Below are 15,084 nucleotides of genomic sequence, written 5' to 3'. Positions count from 1 at the left end.
TAAATATGAGAAGCCATTAAAGCCTTCTCTTTGGGGAGCAGAGAGTTTCTTTAAATCACTTTTACAATAGCATTTACTGCCCTGTTTTTTCGGGTGTGTGATTTCCAATTTACTAATACAAGCACTCTGATGAGCTGTCTAGGGGCCTAGAACCCTCTTTCTATTTTTGGCGCTGCCCAACTGGTTATTAGCCTTGCAGGGCAACAAAGCGTTTTAAACAAACCTCTTCTGTTCGTCCAGACTTGCTGTGAACAAAAGCTCTGACAATGATCCGGGCGCAGGTGGCCAGGTTTCACCCGCTTCCCAGTCTGCTGCAACTTCCACCGCCGCCGCCGCCATTTTCCACGTGAGATAGATGGAGTGGAAAATAATATTACTCTTCGAGGCGAGGATTCGTGCATTATTGGTCTCAGAGAACCAATCATTTTACAACAATTTACCAATACAAACTGGGAGACATTTTAGAGAAACATGAAATAGACCAGAAGAAATCCGTTTTCTAGTGATTTAACTGGCTGATTCCAGCAAAGGCATCGCTTCGGGCCATCAGTCTGCTCGTGTGTTAGAAATACCACTAAACCACACTGTGCCTGAAAACACGAAGAAACCAGGAGAAAACCAGTGTCGAGATCCTTTTCTTAGATGGTTGTCATTCATTGCCTAAATCCCAGTTTTCTTTACTAAAGCTAGCTATCATTATTGAATTGTGTACTTCAATAAAAATGAAAACTGGGATAAAATGATTAAGTTTACGAAATACTTCTCGATTTCTTGCTGATGATGATAAAAGCGGTGCCCAGCAGTCTTGAACACAAACACAGGTATCCGGAAAACTAACTCGGAGAACCCTTCCAGGCCAAAGTACATATGTCCAGTATCTTTCCAATAAGAGGTTTTGGTCTCTACAAGAGAGAAGGCACCATGGAGTTAGCGAAGAAGAATGCATCATCTTAATTTTCTTTTCTGTCGATAGGGATCATCACATCATTAATCACATTTATTCCCAGGTTTATTCCACAAAAGTACTGAATGGAGGATATTTAGGAATTAATTTTTATAGAAATTTTAGTGATTTTTTTCTGAGATAGATAATTAAGCCACATGGGTTTTCCCCCTGGGCATGCTGTCTATCCTTTTGAATACAAATGAACTATGTACCCATCAAGAGGAGTTTGAGAGGATTTTATTACCTGTGTCTCACAGCATTGTAACAGCAGTATTTTACCGTGGTATCGTGGTTCCAACTGTCCCTGGGAGTCCAAAGTCCACACTCTTCCTTGGGTGCTCACGAGTATCCTAGGATGCTGAAGGTGAGGCTGTAAGAAAGAGATGCTTAGATATGGACTGAGCAAAGTCTCAGGCTATCTTATGCACCAGTCTCGCCAGAAGAGCTACTCAACTGTGAAAGGCGCTAACAGGACCACGACTCTCACTGGTGAGACTTAAAAAGAGGCCTTGAATTAGAAGATGGGTGCTCATTAACCTGCAGCACTGCAACTCCTCCTTTTCTAAGACCTTGGGAGGTGAGATGTGTAACCATCTCCTTGGTTGAGGTAGAAGACACTCGACACTGTGAAACCCCTACTTGGGGCACTGTGAGGGAGACAGGAGAAGAACCCAGGAGCTGAGAATTCTTCCTGTGGGAAGAAAGATATTTAGAATGAAGAGGCTTGAAAAGGCATCTACACCAGCTACAGCCCATTTCGTGATCCCTTTCTGAAAAGCGTCTGAATGTGCCTTTGCTGCCTGGTGAGCTAGTCCCAGGCCACTCAGTACTGGTAAGGGAGAAGGATGGCCTGTCCATCTAACCCCTCCCAGCCTCCAGGGGAGAGAGGGCTGCAGCCTTTCAAAGGGATTGTGTCAGAGTTTTGTGGGAGGTGGGTGGGGGAATTATAAGAGCCAGAGAAAGCCCATCCTAAAACCGCGGCCCACAGCAGTAGATGCTGAAGAAGCGGTCTGGAGAGGGCTATGGGAAATGTCACTAACACCAAACTTTCTGGTAATGCTGGTGGCATCTGGAGGGACAGAGGAGAAGTGCAAACTCCTGTATGGCTTTAGGAGGAAGGGGAGGAGGACAATGCAAAAGAAATACTATGAATATGTAGAATCCTAGTCTTCCTAAAGTCTTTAGAAAGATCAAAATTTTTTCTGCTACTACTGATCAAACTCTGTTGGTATCTTATAAACAGAAAGAAAGGATTCTTAAAAGAAAGGGTAATAAGTGCTTTTTAATTTAAATTTTATGTTAACTTCTTTTCACAACTAGGCTGCAGTAAAGTTCCTAGGACTTCCCTGCCTCAAGATCTTCGCTTGGCTGCTTGCTGTTTGGAATATTGTTCCCCTTTTTGGAGAACTTTTGGCAGAACTAGCTTCTGCTCATTTATTAGGATGATTTTTAAGTGGCATTATCTTCAGAATATTGCCCAACCACCTTGTCTGATTAAACTTTTGCCTCTGCTGTAGTTCTCTGTTTATCTTTTTTCCAGTATTTCTCAAAATTTGTAATTTTGTATCTAGATATGTCTTTTTTTGCTTCCTGCCTGTCCATTCCATTGGAATGTAATCTCCACGAGAGTGTGAATCTTGTCTGTCTGGTTCAATTTTTGTCTTTAGTACTTAGCACAGTGCTTGGCATTTGGAAGGTATGAAAAGAAAAATTGTTAATTGATGGATAAATATAAATCTGGTCTGTTTATACATTTAGTTGCATAAAACTGTGTGTGTGTGTGTGTGGAGGGGGCAGTAAGGAGGACTGTGTGAACATGAATGTCATGCTGCCTGCTGTGCCGTGAGTAGTCAAGGCCTTTATCTTTGACCCAGGAGACTTATATCTCATTATCTGAGAGCCCCCATACTTGTCTTCTGTCACTGAGGAGAAAGCCTAGGAGCTACGCTTCCCAGACTCCCTTGACAGCTGGTTTCCAGTTAGACTCTTCTAACGGGCGGGACTCCTGTGCAAGGAGAAGGTGGAAGTAAGCAGAAGCCCTTTGCCTTCTGGCTCCAGCAGCAGTGGCGACATGCAGCTAGCTGCGAGTGCCTACAGGGTGTCCACTGCTCGGAGCAGATCAGCATGGCCTTCTGCCGGTCCTGAGCCCTGGTCATACCTCCTTCCCCGCCGGTCTTCTCTAGGCCTTCCAATGATGTTGCAACCGAAGCCCTTGCATTCGTTTCTTTTCTGTTTTAAGTATGTATAGTGCTTTCTATGGTTCTGACTGAACCCTTGACTGATATCCCCATTTGAGGCTCTTCTGGCAAACTCAGTTAGAGGACAGGAGAGCTACCAAGGCCAGAGGCTTCGACAAGCTTCTGTGAAACTAGGATGGGTGGGTCTGAGGAGAAGATTTTGACCAGACTTATCTTCCCAGTCTCAGGAGGAGCTGCGGGCACAGAGAATGTCATGGACTTGCTCCGAAGAACCAGGGCTGCATCAATGTATGAATTAAATAAAGGAAACAAAATGAATTATCGGCACTGAAACATAGCTGCAAGCCTTTTAAGATAAACCAGCCTCATCTACTAATATATGTGGGCCAATGATCAATCCTTAATTGTCTTCCTCTCCCTGTAGGAGGAAGGAAGAAGGGGAATGGATGGATGCACCCAAAGTGCGTGGGGAACTGGACAAGTCTGCCAACCTATGGGTTGTGCAGAAACCTGAGGGGGTAGCCCCTGGTCTACAATAGAAAATTAGACTCACTCTGTCAGCTAAGCAAGAAAGTGAAGGAGAGGCCCATGTTTGGTGTCTGAGACACTCCTATGTGTAAAATGATGAGATGTGTATTTCATTTGCTTTCCCTTTTATCCCAACACAAAAGTGGTATGCTTTCTGTGAGGCTGAGTTCTTGCCAATGAGATCCCAAATTCGACAAAACTAGGGAACACTCCCTGTCTGACCGTTCTGAAACTCACTGGGAGGTCCCAGGGAAAAGTCTTGATTTGAAAAGATTAGAATTTTATAAACACTTGGATTTGACCCCAAACAAAAACCTTGAATCCTAGTAGAATCCTAACTATACCTGAAAAAGGAAAGAAGTCACACACATCCAGAGGGGTCTTGATGAAACCGCGTGCCCTGGGAATGGTCACGTTGGGAATAGCTTGGAGCAGGGGAAGATAATTGAAGCAGGGTCCTTCATGAATTATGTGACTCACTATGTAACTGTTGACATTTCTTCTGATATTTCACAGCTGATCATGCATCTAAAGAAACACTAGTTTCTTCAACAAAACTAACGACGTTCTCTAGTGCAGCCAGCCCCTGTTTTTGTTTATTATGCTCATGCTGATGCCATCAAAGAAAAAGTCCCATTTCTCTTTTAGAAACTGGAAGGGTTGTCAGCAGCTTCAAAATGGTGCAGTGTTTCTTAGCCAAGCAAAACTTTGCCTGGAAGAAAAATTGTGATAAGTTGTCTACAGATGGGGTCCCTGGATGCTTGGCACTGCACATGGCTTTACTGCCTGGTGACATGTCAGAGCAACTCACTGCTTTTGACATGGGCATGTGTTGGCTTCAAAAACTTGTCAAAAATTTCCAAAAAAGTCGTGCTTACTGTTGTGAAAAGTGTCAAAATCGTAACTAGCATCTCTTCAAGAGGTTTTTTAAGAAATAGGAGCCAGATACAAAGTTCTCCTTTTATGTGGTTTACTGGCTTCCCAACAGCAAGTCTTGAAACAAGTGGTTGGATAGCAGATGGAAGTTTCCCTTTTTTGTGAGAGAAAAAAGTAAATCTACTCTGATTTCAGCACGGGAGCAGCTGGTTTATGGCCTGACTTATCCGGCGAATATTTTTGTCACTTATTTGATTAAATCTTTTGATTCAAGGTTCTGCAGTGATAATCATGGGTGTCATTGAAAAATTGCAAGCTTTTTGACCAAGCTGCTGCTGGAGGTGGCCAAATATGTGAATCTTCTGAGACTGAATAAAGATGTACTTTTGTAGTCTGGAAATGAATACTCTGAGGAGGTAGCATTGTATAGATTTCTGGCAATGTGGTAGAGTTTGTTCATAAGTTATTTTGCTTGGATAATCCTAAAATAGGAGTTTCGATGTGAAATTCCTTCCTCGCTGACAAAGATAGCACCAATGATTCTAACTTTGCCTAAGATACTGTGATGGTTAATTTTATGTCCCAACTTAATTTGGCCATGGTGTGCCCAGATATTTGGTTAAATATCACTTTGAGTGTTTCTGTGTGAGTGTTTTTGGTTGAGATTAACATTTAAGTTTACAAACTGAGTAGAGTAGATTACCCTCCCTGCTGTGGGTGGGCCTCATACAATCAGTTGAAGGCTTAAATAGAACACAAAGGCTGACCCTACCTTGAATAAGAGAGAATTCTTCCAGCCTTACTGTCTTCTAATATGGCCTTTTTTCTGCCTTTGAACTCAAATTGAAACATTGTTGCTTTCTGCAGGCCTTTGGACTGGAACTCCATGTTGGATATCCTGGGACTTGCCAGCTGCCATTATCTCGTGAGCCAATTTCTTATTCTCTCTCTCTCTCTGTCTCTCTTTCTCTGTCTCTCTCTGTCTCTGTCTCTGTCTCTGTCTCTCTCTCTTTTTCTATATCTGCCTCTGTATCCTTTCGGTTCTGTTTTAGGAGAATCCTGACTAATACAGATACTATTTTTAATGTGAGGACAGAATAGATGACCTGATTTATAGTTAAGTCAGAGCCCTGGAGAATCTTGGTGTTGTTTGGTACAAGATTTTTTAATCTGGCAAAGCAAGTGACAGTTTTGATTGCATTTACTGCGGAGAAAATGCTGTAACGTTAAGAGCTGGCCCCAAAATTCCTCTTGGAGAGAACTATCTTTGCTGGGAATTATAGTCTGATGAATATGTAACTGATATGGATTTAGTCACTGCTCGGTTTTGCCTAAATGCCAGATCTGGTGACCTCCAACTCCCTCTCTGGGATACTTTTGCAAATCCTGGGCTTCTGAAAATGAAGTGTCTATACGTCACATTTTGGATGTGAGGGAGCCCAGATAAATGAGCCATGAGTGACAACCTCCCTCCCCCATCAGTAATGGGAATAAAGCTGACATAGCCTCGCAATGTAGTTACTGAGCTGTCTGTGACTTTCACTGGAATGGCTGTGGGTGACGGGTGGGCATTGGCTCAGCTTCCATCAGGTTCCCTGCAGAAGATATTTCAGAGATCTGACTGCCCTCGATGGTGACTTTCACTTGCTGCCCACTCCCCACTTTGTGATTCAGTGATGCTATAGTACACACTCTCTTCCCTGTTATCTCCTTACCCAGATGATCCTCATTTAGTTCCCATGGGATTTGAGATTTGAGGGTAGAATTGTCTGCCTCCTCTCCTTCAATTTTCTTTCTAATAAATTATTCTGATTAAATTCCGTGCCCTGTTTCCCCTCAAGGCTTTCCTGTTTCCACTTAACAGCCCATTGTAGATGTAAAACAGAAATCAAAAGGTGAACAAAACACAGAAATTCTACAAAAAACAAAAACCTTACACCATGTTTTTTGCTTTTTATGCCTGCCTTTATCATTCTAATCGTTTTCAAGGCAACATGGCTGCCTCTTGCAGACTGGGGAGGGTCATTATAAGAAAGTGGTACAAGAATGAGAAAAACAAGGTACAAAGATTGTCACTGGGTAAAAGTGGGGGGGGGCCCTTGGTGCCTGGACATCAGTGAGTCCCAAAGCTTCAGAAAATGGCCAAAACTGCTTTGTATATTAGAAAGAGTAAAATTTAGAATGAACAAAATTGTACAGCATTGTACAACATTGTTCGATGTGACCCTTCTGTGGAACCTCAACCCCCCCAAAAAGATTCAATCAGATCTATTAATGTCTCAAAAGCTTGTATGAGAGAAGGGGCTAAAGAGGAGTTGGGTGGGACAAGGCAGAATGAAAGAACATGAGAACTTAGAAGTAAGGCCAGGCAGATGCTACTTGCAGGATTAGCAGAAATCTGAAGACAGAGCTTTGGATTTCAGGGGCTATGAAATTATTGAGTGCAAGAAAATTTTGCCTGAGGATCAAAGGGGCAGTGAGAGCTCCAGGTGTCATGAGGGTTATAATAATTCACATCTTTGTGATTAAGCACTTACTAAAAACCAGAAGTAAAAAAAAAAGTTGGATATTAAAGCTGGCAAGTGTGTTATATCAAAGATCATTATAATTTTAACTTCTTATTCTTGCCAGATAACTTCAGAATTCTAGTTTCTGAGCAGTCATCAGGCTAATTTTCATTTCACTTGAACAATTTTGATTTATTTCACATTTTCAGGAAGTTGCCATGAATTTCTACAAGGAAAAAAAAAAAGCATACCAGTCAAGGCTGATAAAGCAGAAAAGGATTTTATTGAAAGAATACAGACTTGCTCCCAGGGTTTCTAGAATACAGACTTGCTCCCAGGAGGGCCAGTGAACGAGCCCTGTAAGTCTGCGGGAACAGCGGCAGACTATGCAGTCAGAGCTACGGCCAAGGCTACACCACAGAACCAAACTCGGTGAGGCACACTGCTGCCTTCACAGGGCCCTGGATGTCACCACTGCTGCCAAAGGCACTGAACACTGCACCCAACTGCTGCTGGTCAAATCTATGCCAGTAGTCCATGTCCTAGTTGTCAGGGGGGCTGGAGAACAAGCATCTGGGTTTTGTGGTCCCCATGGTAGAAAGTAAGCTTGAGCAGTGAGTGGGATTAATATGGGGATACTATGGAAAAGTCAAAGGAAAAACAGGAGTTACAATCATATTTGATATTGAGAAAAATTACTTTTTGTAAAAAGTGTTTCTTTTTCTATGATGCTTATGAGAAAGCAATTAACCTTCAAAGCAACAATAGAAATTGGATATAAAAATGGACAAGGTATTTTTAGATAAATTTGTTTGCGAGGAGATCCATTGGTTTCATGAACTTTTCAAAAAGTCAGTATTGTCTCATACATTTCCCAACGTCAAATTTTCTTTCTCATCTCCATCATCTAAAGAGTTTGAATGTATCACACTAAAATTGTCCCTTAAAAATATGAAAAAATGCTTAAATTCTCTCCTAATAAGAAAAATGCACATTTAAATTATAGTAAGACACTACTTATTACCAATCAGATTGGCAAATCTAAAAGTTTGACAGTATAGTCTATTAGTGAAACTGTTGGGAAATCAGATCTTTCTTTCATTTCTAGTGGGAATGCAAAACTGTCTGACCCCTGTGGAGAAAACTTTGGCAATATGTAGCAAAAGTCCACATTTGTAATCCTTCTAGAAATCTATCTCAAAGATACAATGGCAGAAATACAAAATATGCACAGAGCTTTTCATTGTGGTATTATTTGTAATGCTACATGTGGTAGGCAGAATTCAAAGAGACTCAAGATTCTCAACTCCCGCCTTCCCCACATGCATGCCTTGTATAACCCACCTTCTCTTGAGTGCAAATGGAATCTGTGACTATGATAGGATATCACTCTCAGGAATTTTTCAGACATAATTAAGGTCCCTAATAATTTGACTTTGTGTTAAAGAAATAGTATGCTGAAAGGGCCTGACTTAGTCATGCAAGTCCTCAAAGCAAGAGATGCTCTTGGTGACTACCATATGTGAGAGGACTTCTGGAGGGAGTCCTATGATAAAGACCTAAGGGAGGCTTCTAGTTTCCAAGACTGGTCCCAGCTGACAGTGAGCAATAAAATGGGAACTTCACCAGTAATTGAATTCTTTCAATATCCAGTGAACTTAGAAGAGGACTCTAAGCTTCACATGAGAATACAGTGTTGGTTAATACTGATTTCAGCCTGGTGAGATGCTGAGCAGAGGACCCAGATAACCTGTGTTCAGACTCCTTACCCGTGGAAACTGAGACAATAAATTTGTATTGTTTTAAGTTACTAAATTTGTTATGCAGCAACAGAAAATTAATACACTGATGAACAAAATACTACCAAAGATCTATCAATAGGGGACAGAAGGAATAGATTGAATACATCTATACTATAGAGTATTAGGTAGTTGTAAAAAAGGAATAAAGAAGATGTAAGTGAGGAATAGTGTTTTCATGGGCTACCTTTTATATAAGAAAAGGGAATAGATTAATATAGATGGTTTCTCATCAGAAACAGTGTAGGTCAGAAGGTAGTGGGATGACATCCAAAGAACTTGGAAGAAAAAAAAATTGTCAACTAAGAATCTTACATTCTGCAATAAAGGAGAAATAACGACATTCTCAGATAAATAAAAATTGAGACAACTGGTTGCTAGAAGATATACCTTTTCCGAAATACTAAAGGAAGTGGTCCCAGACCTTAATTCAATTGTACACCAAAAAAAAAAAAAAAAAAAGTAGTGTTGAGAGTAACTATGTAATTATTAAAGACAGTATAAATACATACTTACTCTTTTAACTAGAATTTAAAAGCAATTGTGTGAAACTAGGTGAACAATTGAATTACTGGTCCTGTAACACATAGGAATGCAATATATTTGACAAAAACAATGCAAAAAAGATGGATAGGAGCAAAGCTATGCTGAAGTAAGGAAATAACATGAGGTGGTACTTTAAATCTACGGGAACAAAGAAAGAGAAACAGAAATGGTAAATAAGATTAATTTGACAAACACCTAGGCATATACTTGCTCTCCTTTATTCTCTTAACTTCTTTAAAAGACAAATTAATTAGAACAATGTATTTTTGGGTATGTAACATATATAGATACAATATGTATAACAATTATAGAACAAAGAAGGGGAAAGAGGACATAATGCTATACCCAAAAGAATTAAAAATATATGTCCACACAAAAATTTGTACACAATTGTTCATAGCAGTGTTATTTCATAACATCCAAAAATTGAACCAACTCACATGTCCATCAATCGATGAATGGACAAATAATATGTGGTATATCCATCCAGTAGAATATCATTCAGCCATTAAAAGGATTGAAGTATCAATACATGCTGGAATAGGAATGAATCTTGAAAACATGCTACATGAAAGAAAGACGACAAAGAAGACTGAATGTATATTGTATGATTCTGCTTATATGAAATGTCTTTTTCAGGAAAGTCTAAAGGGACAGAAAGTGGATTAGTAGTTACCTAAGACAGGGGGTGGAATGGGGAGTAGGAGAAATGGGGTTACTGCTGATGAGTATGGGGTTTCTTTTTAGGGAAATGAAAATGTTCTAAATTTATTGTGGTGATGGTTGTACAGTCCTGTGAACATAATAAAAACAATTGAATTGTTTACCTTAAATTAATGAATCGTATAGTATGTGAATTATATTTTAATAAAACTTAAAAATATATGTCTAGTGAAATCATGCCAACACAGGGTATAGGCATCAACTAAAAAGAAGCTCTCAGTGCATGTGACAATGAGTATCAAAAACACTGACTGCGCTGAATTGAAACATAGCACATATGTGAAAACAGTGAATTTGTAATGACTACAAAATAAAACAAAATAAAATATCTCACCATTTACCACTGGAGGTTGCCAGACCACCAATCATTTCTCTGAAAAACTGAAAAAGAATCAAGCTTATCCTGCTCTGCCTGTGTGAATTGCATATTATGTAACTGAATCGTTGATAAGGGAAATTCTTCTTTATAGAAGGACAGCTAATAGATGCAGAAAGAATGATAGAATTAGAAAATCACTGTTTTATAACTTCTAATGAAAGTACTTCAAGACAATAATCATGTTTAAATGATAAAAGCATGAGGTAGATGTTGATGTGGGAATTTTATAGTAGAGGGATCAGGCTGACACTACCTGAACCCTCAGATTTTATTCTTTTTTTTTTTTAATAATGGCCTTCTTGAGAAACAATTCACGTATAATAAAATTCATCCTTTAAACTGTAAAATTCAATGGTTTGAATATAGTCACAGAGTTGTACAACCGTCACCACTATGTAATTCTAAAACACTTTTTGTCACTTCAGTAAGAAACTTCACACTTATTAGCAGTAATTCCTCATTTCTTCTGTCCCACTAGCCTTTGGCAACCACTAATACACTCTCTCTTTATATATATTTGTTTATTATGGACATTTTATTTAATGGAATCATATAATAAGGCTTCTTTCATTTGCCATATGTTTTTATGGTCATCTATACTGTAGCATGTATCGGTACTTTGTTTCTTTTAATGGTTGGGTAATATCCCACTGTATGGATATAGAACATTTTGTTGATCTATTCATCAGTTGATGGGCATTGGGTGGTTTCTATTTTTTGGCTGTTGTGACTAATGTTACTAAGAGCATTTGTGTGTCTTTGTGAGGATATATGTTTCTAGTTCTCTTGGTTATACACCTAGGAATAAAATTGCTGGGTCATACAGTAACTTTTTGACGTGATTCTATCTTATCACTAAAAGTAGGATAGTCAAGTGTTATGGACCTCATAAATGATGCAAAAAAATTACATAGCATATCTATAAAGTATTAGGGTCTAAAAACTGAGTCTGAATATAATCAAATATCTAGATCAGGAACCTGTAAACTTATTTCTGTAAAGGACAAGACAGTAAATATTTTAGGCTCTGTGGACCACGCAATCTGTGTCATAACTTTTCAACTTCGCTATTGTAGCAAGAAAGGAGATATAGACAATATACAAATAAATGGCATAGCTTTGTCTCTGTCGAACTTTATAGAACAGGCAGCAGGTCATGTTTGACCCATAAGGCATAGAGTGCCATTTCTTGTTTGAGATTTTACAGGAAACCTGGAGGATAGAGAAACGTTAAATAAAGCCCAACCCAGAAAGTGAGACAGGTCTTTTTTTTTTTTTTTTTCCAAAAAACATTAATAGCATGGAAAAGGCTTACATTTTACTTTTTCCATAAATGCTCCCTTTTTGATTTCATGCTGCATGTTCCTGGGTGTATTGGATTGAGCACACTGGCTTTCAGTGTATCTCCCAGTGACTTTATTGCACATCCCTTCCTCCTAGTGGTAAAAGATCCCTTGTTGAGAGCAATTATAGCTCTTCCTCCCTATGGAGACACTCATCTTTCCAAGATGTGAACATTTGATGTAAAGTAGATGAATCAGAATTTTTCCCTCAGATTTTTTTTTTTTTTTTTTTAAAATGAAGCTGGGAGAGAAAAGCTATCTTTTCTCTCTGGTTTTAAGGGTATAAAGATGTAAGCCTCAAGATGATGCTCAGAGTTTCAGGTTTAGGTAGCCATTGATCTTTAGAAAATGAAGACAACCTGAAAGGAGAAGAAAAAAGAAAAAAGTTGTGTGTGTGTGTGAATAGTATTATTTATGTGTGTGTGTGTGTGTCTGTGAGAAAGAGAGAGAATGAGAATGGTAAAGAAGGGGAAGGGAGAGATACTATTCTCAGCCGAAGAGTTCTTAAAGAATTTTTTGAGAGGATTTGACATACCATGTGTAAATTGCTGACGTAGTAGACTTTTAAGAAATAGCAATTTTTACTAAATCAAAAATTGCTTATAATCCCAGCATTATTATTTAATTTCCTACGTTTGTATGCTTTGTCTTACAACCAGATTCAGTTCCATCAAGGCAGAAAATGTGCATATTATACTTCCTTGCTTTCCAGAGGCATGAGCTAAGTTAATTTCTATAAAAATGATATTCTTCATTGATAAATAAGGATATGAAATTATATTACTTGCTTATAGCACTAGAATAACCTTAAAAATCTAATGAATGTAGACTTCTTTTCTGTGAATTTATCCCAAGTTAGAAGTAGCATTTTAGTGGCAGACTCTTATCAGGAGTATTATTATTTTTTGTTAGTGGAAGAAGTATTGTTAGTTAAATTCTAAAAAAACCTTTTTTTTTTTTTTTTTTTTTTTTTAGAAATTCATGGGTGAGATTTTATTACTCATGTAATTTTGGTTCTAATGCTGAATATTTAAGGCAAATTTTTAGCTTAATTGCTGGAAAGCAATATCACCACAAGTCGAAATAGTTTTAAAATAGAGGAAGACTAAAAATTATAGTAAACATGCCATTTGGAATAATTTGCATTCTAAACAAAATTCGAAAGAAGTCATTAGAGGTATTCAGAGCAATTAGCTAATGGTTCTTTAAAGACCCATAGAAGTTGAATTTATTTTCTTTATACATTTAAAATGTTTAAATACATAATACTAAAATCGCCGTCCTAGTTTTTAAGTAACTGAAACTCTTGCATTTATTTCTAAAAAACAAATTGTTTAGAACTCTAAAAAATATTGCTGTTCTGAATATAAAGCTTACTTACGTACCAAGTATGATATCAGGCCCACATTTCAAAAATTTTAAACAAATATGAGTATGTCCTAGTCACAATGCCTAGGTGAGGCATATCCTAGAGCTTCTTCCTTTTAGCTAATGATGATTCTTAACAATTTTCTCAGTCTTGAGAAATATTACAATTAAATAAATATTTGTCACTCCAGTAATAATAGATATTTTCTTATTTATATTTACATGTGGTGTTTCTTTTCCAAAAATGTCCTAAGAAAATATTTTCTTCTTATGGCTCATGTAATATATGAGCATAATTTGATTTATATAAGTTATAGGAAAAAATAAACTGTGATGCTTTTGCTTGAGCTTAAATCAATATTCAATTTTGTATAAATAAATATTTAAAGATTATATTTTGACTGCCATTTCTGTTTATGATAGATTAACAGAGACAAGATTTATCTTAAATAACAAAATAACCAAACAAAATACGTGAAACAATGGTTTTCAGATACTGGAGAAGAGGCAGTAGAAGAGAGTGATCTCTGAGAAAAGGGAACAAATAAGGTGAGCCCTGTGATTCCTGAAGCTACAGACTAAAGTGGCAGTCTCTCTCTTAGTTGAGGAGACAGACTGCACAGTTCCTGGAGGCCAAGGTACTTATAAAGGAAAGGGCAAAGTGCTGGAGTCGAGCGGACTGCACGGCAAGAGAGTCCTGGAGACCTGGCTCTCAAATGTTTACCTGGAAAGAGTCAAGCAGAGTAGCCCATGGAGCTCACACCGTGACAGAAATAGTTTTTATGAGCCAGACCAGACAGGCATCTTTATTTCCAGGGCATCGAGTAGAGAGTCAAATAGTCCTGGACAACTGTCCAGGTAGAAAACTATGGAATGGAGGGCAAATATTGCCTTTTTTGTAGAACCTACAAGCGAAAATTTTTTAAAAGAATTATTATTTTTCGTTATAATTGACATACAGTATTATATTGATTTTAGGTGTATAACATAGTGATTGGACATTTATGTGTCTTACAACGTGATCACCATGATGTCTAGTAGCCACCTGTCACCGTACAAAGTTATTATGATATTGTAGACGATGTTCCCTATGCTATACATTACAGCCCCATAATATTTATTTTATAACTGGAATTTTGTATCTCTTATTCCTCTTCACCTTTTTTTACGCATCCTCCCAAACCTCTTCCCCTCTGGCAACCATCAGTTTGTTCTCTGTATCTATGAGTCTGTTTCTACTTTTTACATTTTTTAAAGGGTTGTGAAAGCAAATAAAAACACTGTGCAACAGATTATGCGTGACCCACAAAACCTAACTATTAACTATGTGGTCCTTTACAAAAAAAGGTTCGCTGAGCCCTGCCCTAGGCTACGGGCTGTTCTAAACTTGCCTAATAGAGTTTAAAAGTAAATCTCGAAAGTACCTGTTTACAAGTAAGTATATTTTGAACAACTTTATGCTAATTAATTTAAAAACTTTTATGAACAGAATAATTCCTTGAAAGATACAAACTAATTAAGCTCAAATAAGAAGAAATAGATGACTTGAGTAACCCTATATCTATTAAATAAGTGGAATTTGTAGTTAAAAAATCTTCCCACAAAGAAAACTCCCAGCCCAGAACATTCCATGGTAAATTCTACCATATTTGAAGAAGAAATGCTAATTTTACATTTTTCCCTTAAGAAAATAGAAGGAGGAAGAACATTTTTAACTCATTTTATGACACCAGCATAATCTTGATAATACCAAAAGTAGACAAAGACGTGGCAAGAAAACTAGAGACCAATATCTCTCATGAACGTGAATGCAAAAATTTATTTATAATATATAGTAATATAGTAGAAGAATAATATATCATGACCAAATC

General features: G+C 37.9%; 1 protein-coding gene across 1 annotated transcript in view; it reads left to right on the top strand.

Moving 5' to 3' along the window:
* Window positions 1-15,084, top strand: part of OTOL1 (otolin 1) — a 96,826-nt gene that overhangs the window by 45,976 nt on the left and 35,766 nt on the right. The window contains exon 3 of the mRNA XM_039857524.1: window positions 5,416-5,473. Within this exon, the coding sequence (XP_039713458.1) occupies window positions 5,416-5,473 (58 nt within the window). The remainder of the gene's footprint in view (window positions 1-5,415; window positions 5,474-15,084) is intronic.

Source organism: Pteropus medius, unplaced genomic scaffold, assembly GCF_902729225.1.
Source record: "Pteropus medius unplaced genomic scaffold, Ma_sr-lr_union100, whole genome shotgun sequence".
NCBI classification, from domain to species: domain Eukaryota; kingdom Metazoa; phylum Chordata; class Mammalia; order Chiroptera; family Pteropodidae; genus Pteropus; species Pteropus medius.
This window is presented reverse-complemented; position numbering and strand designations above follow the sequence as displayed.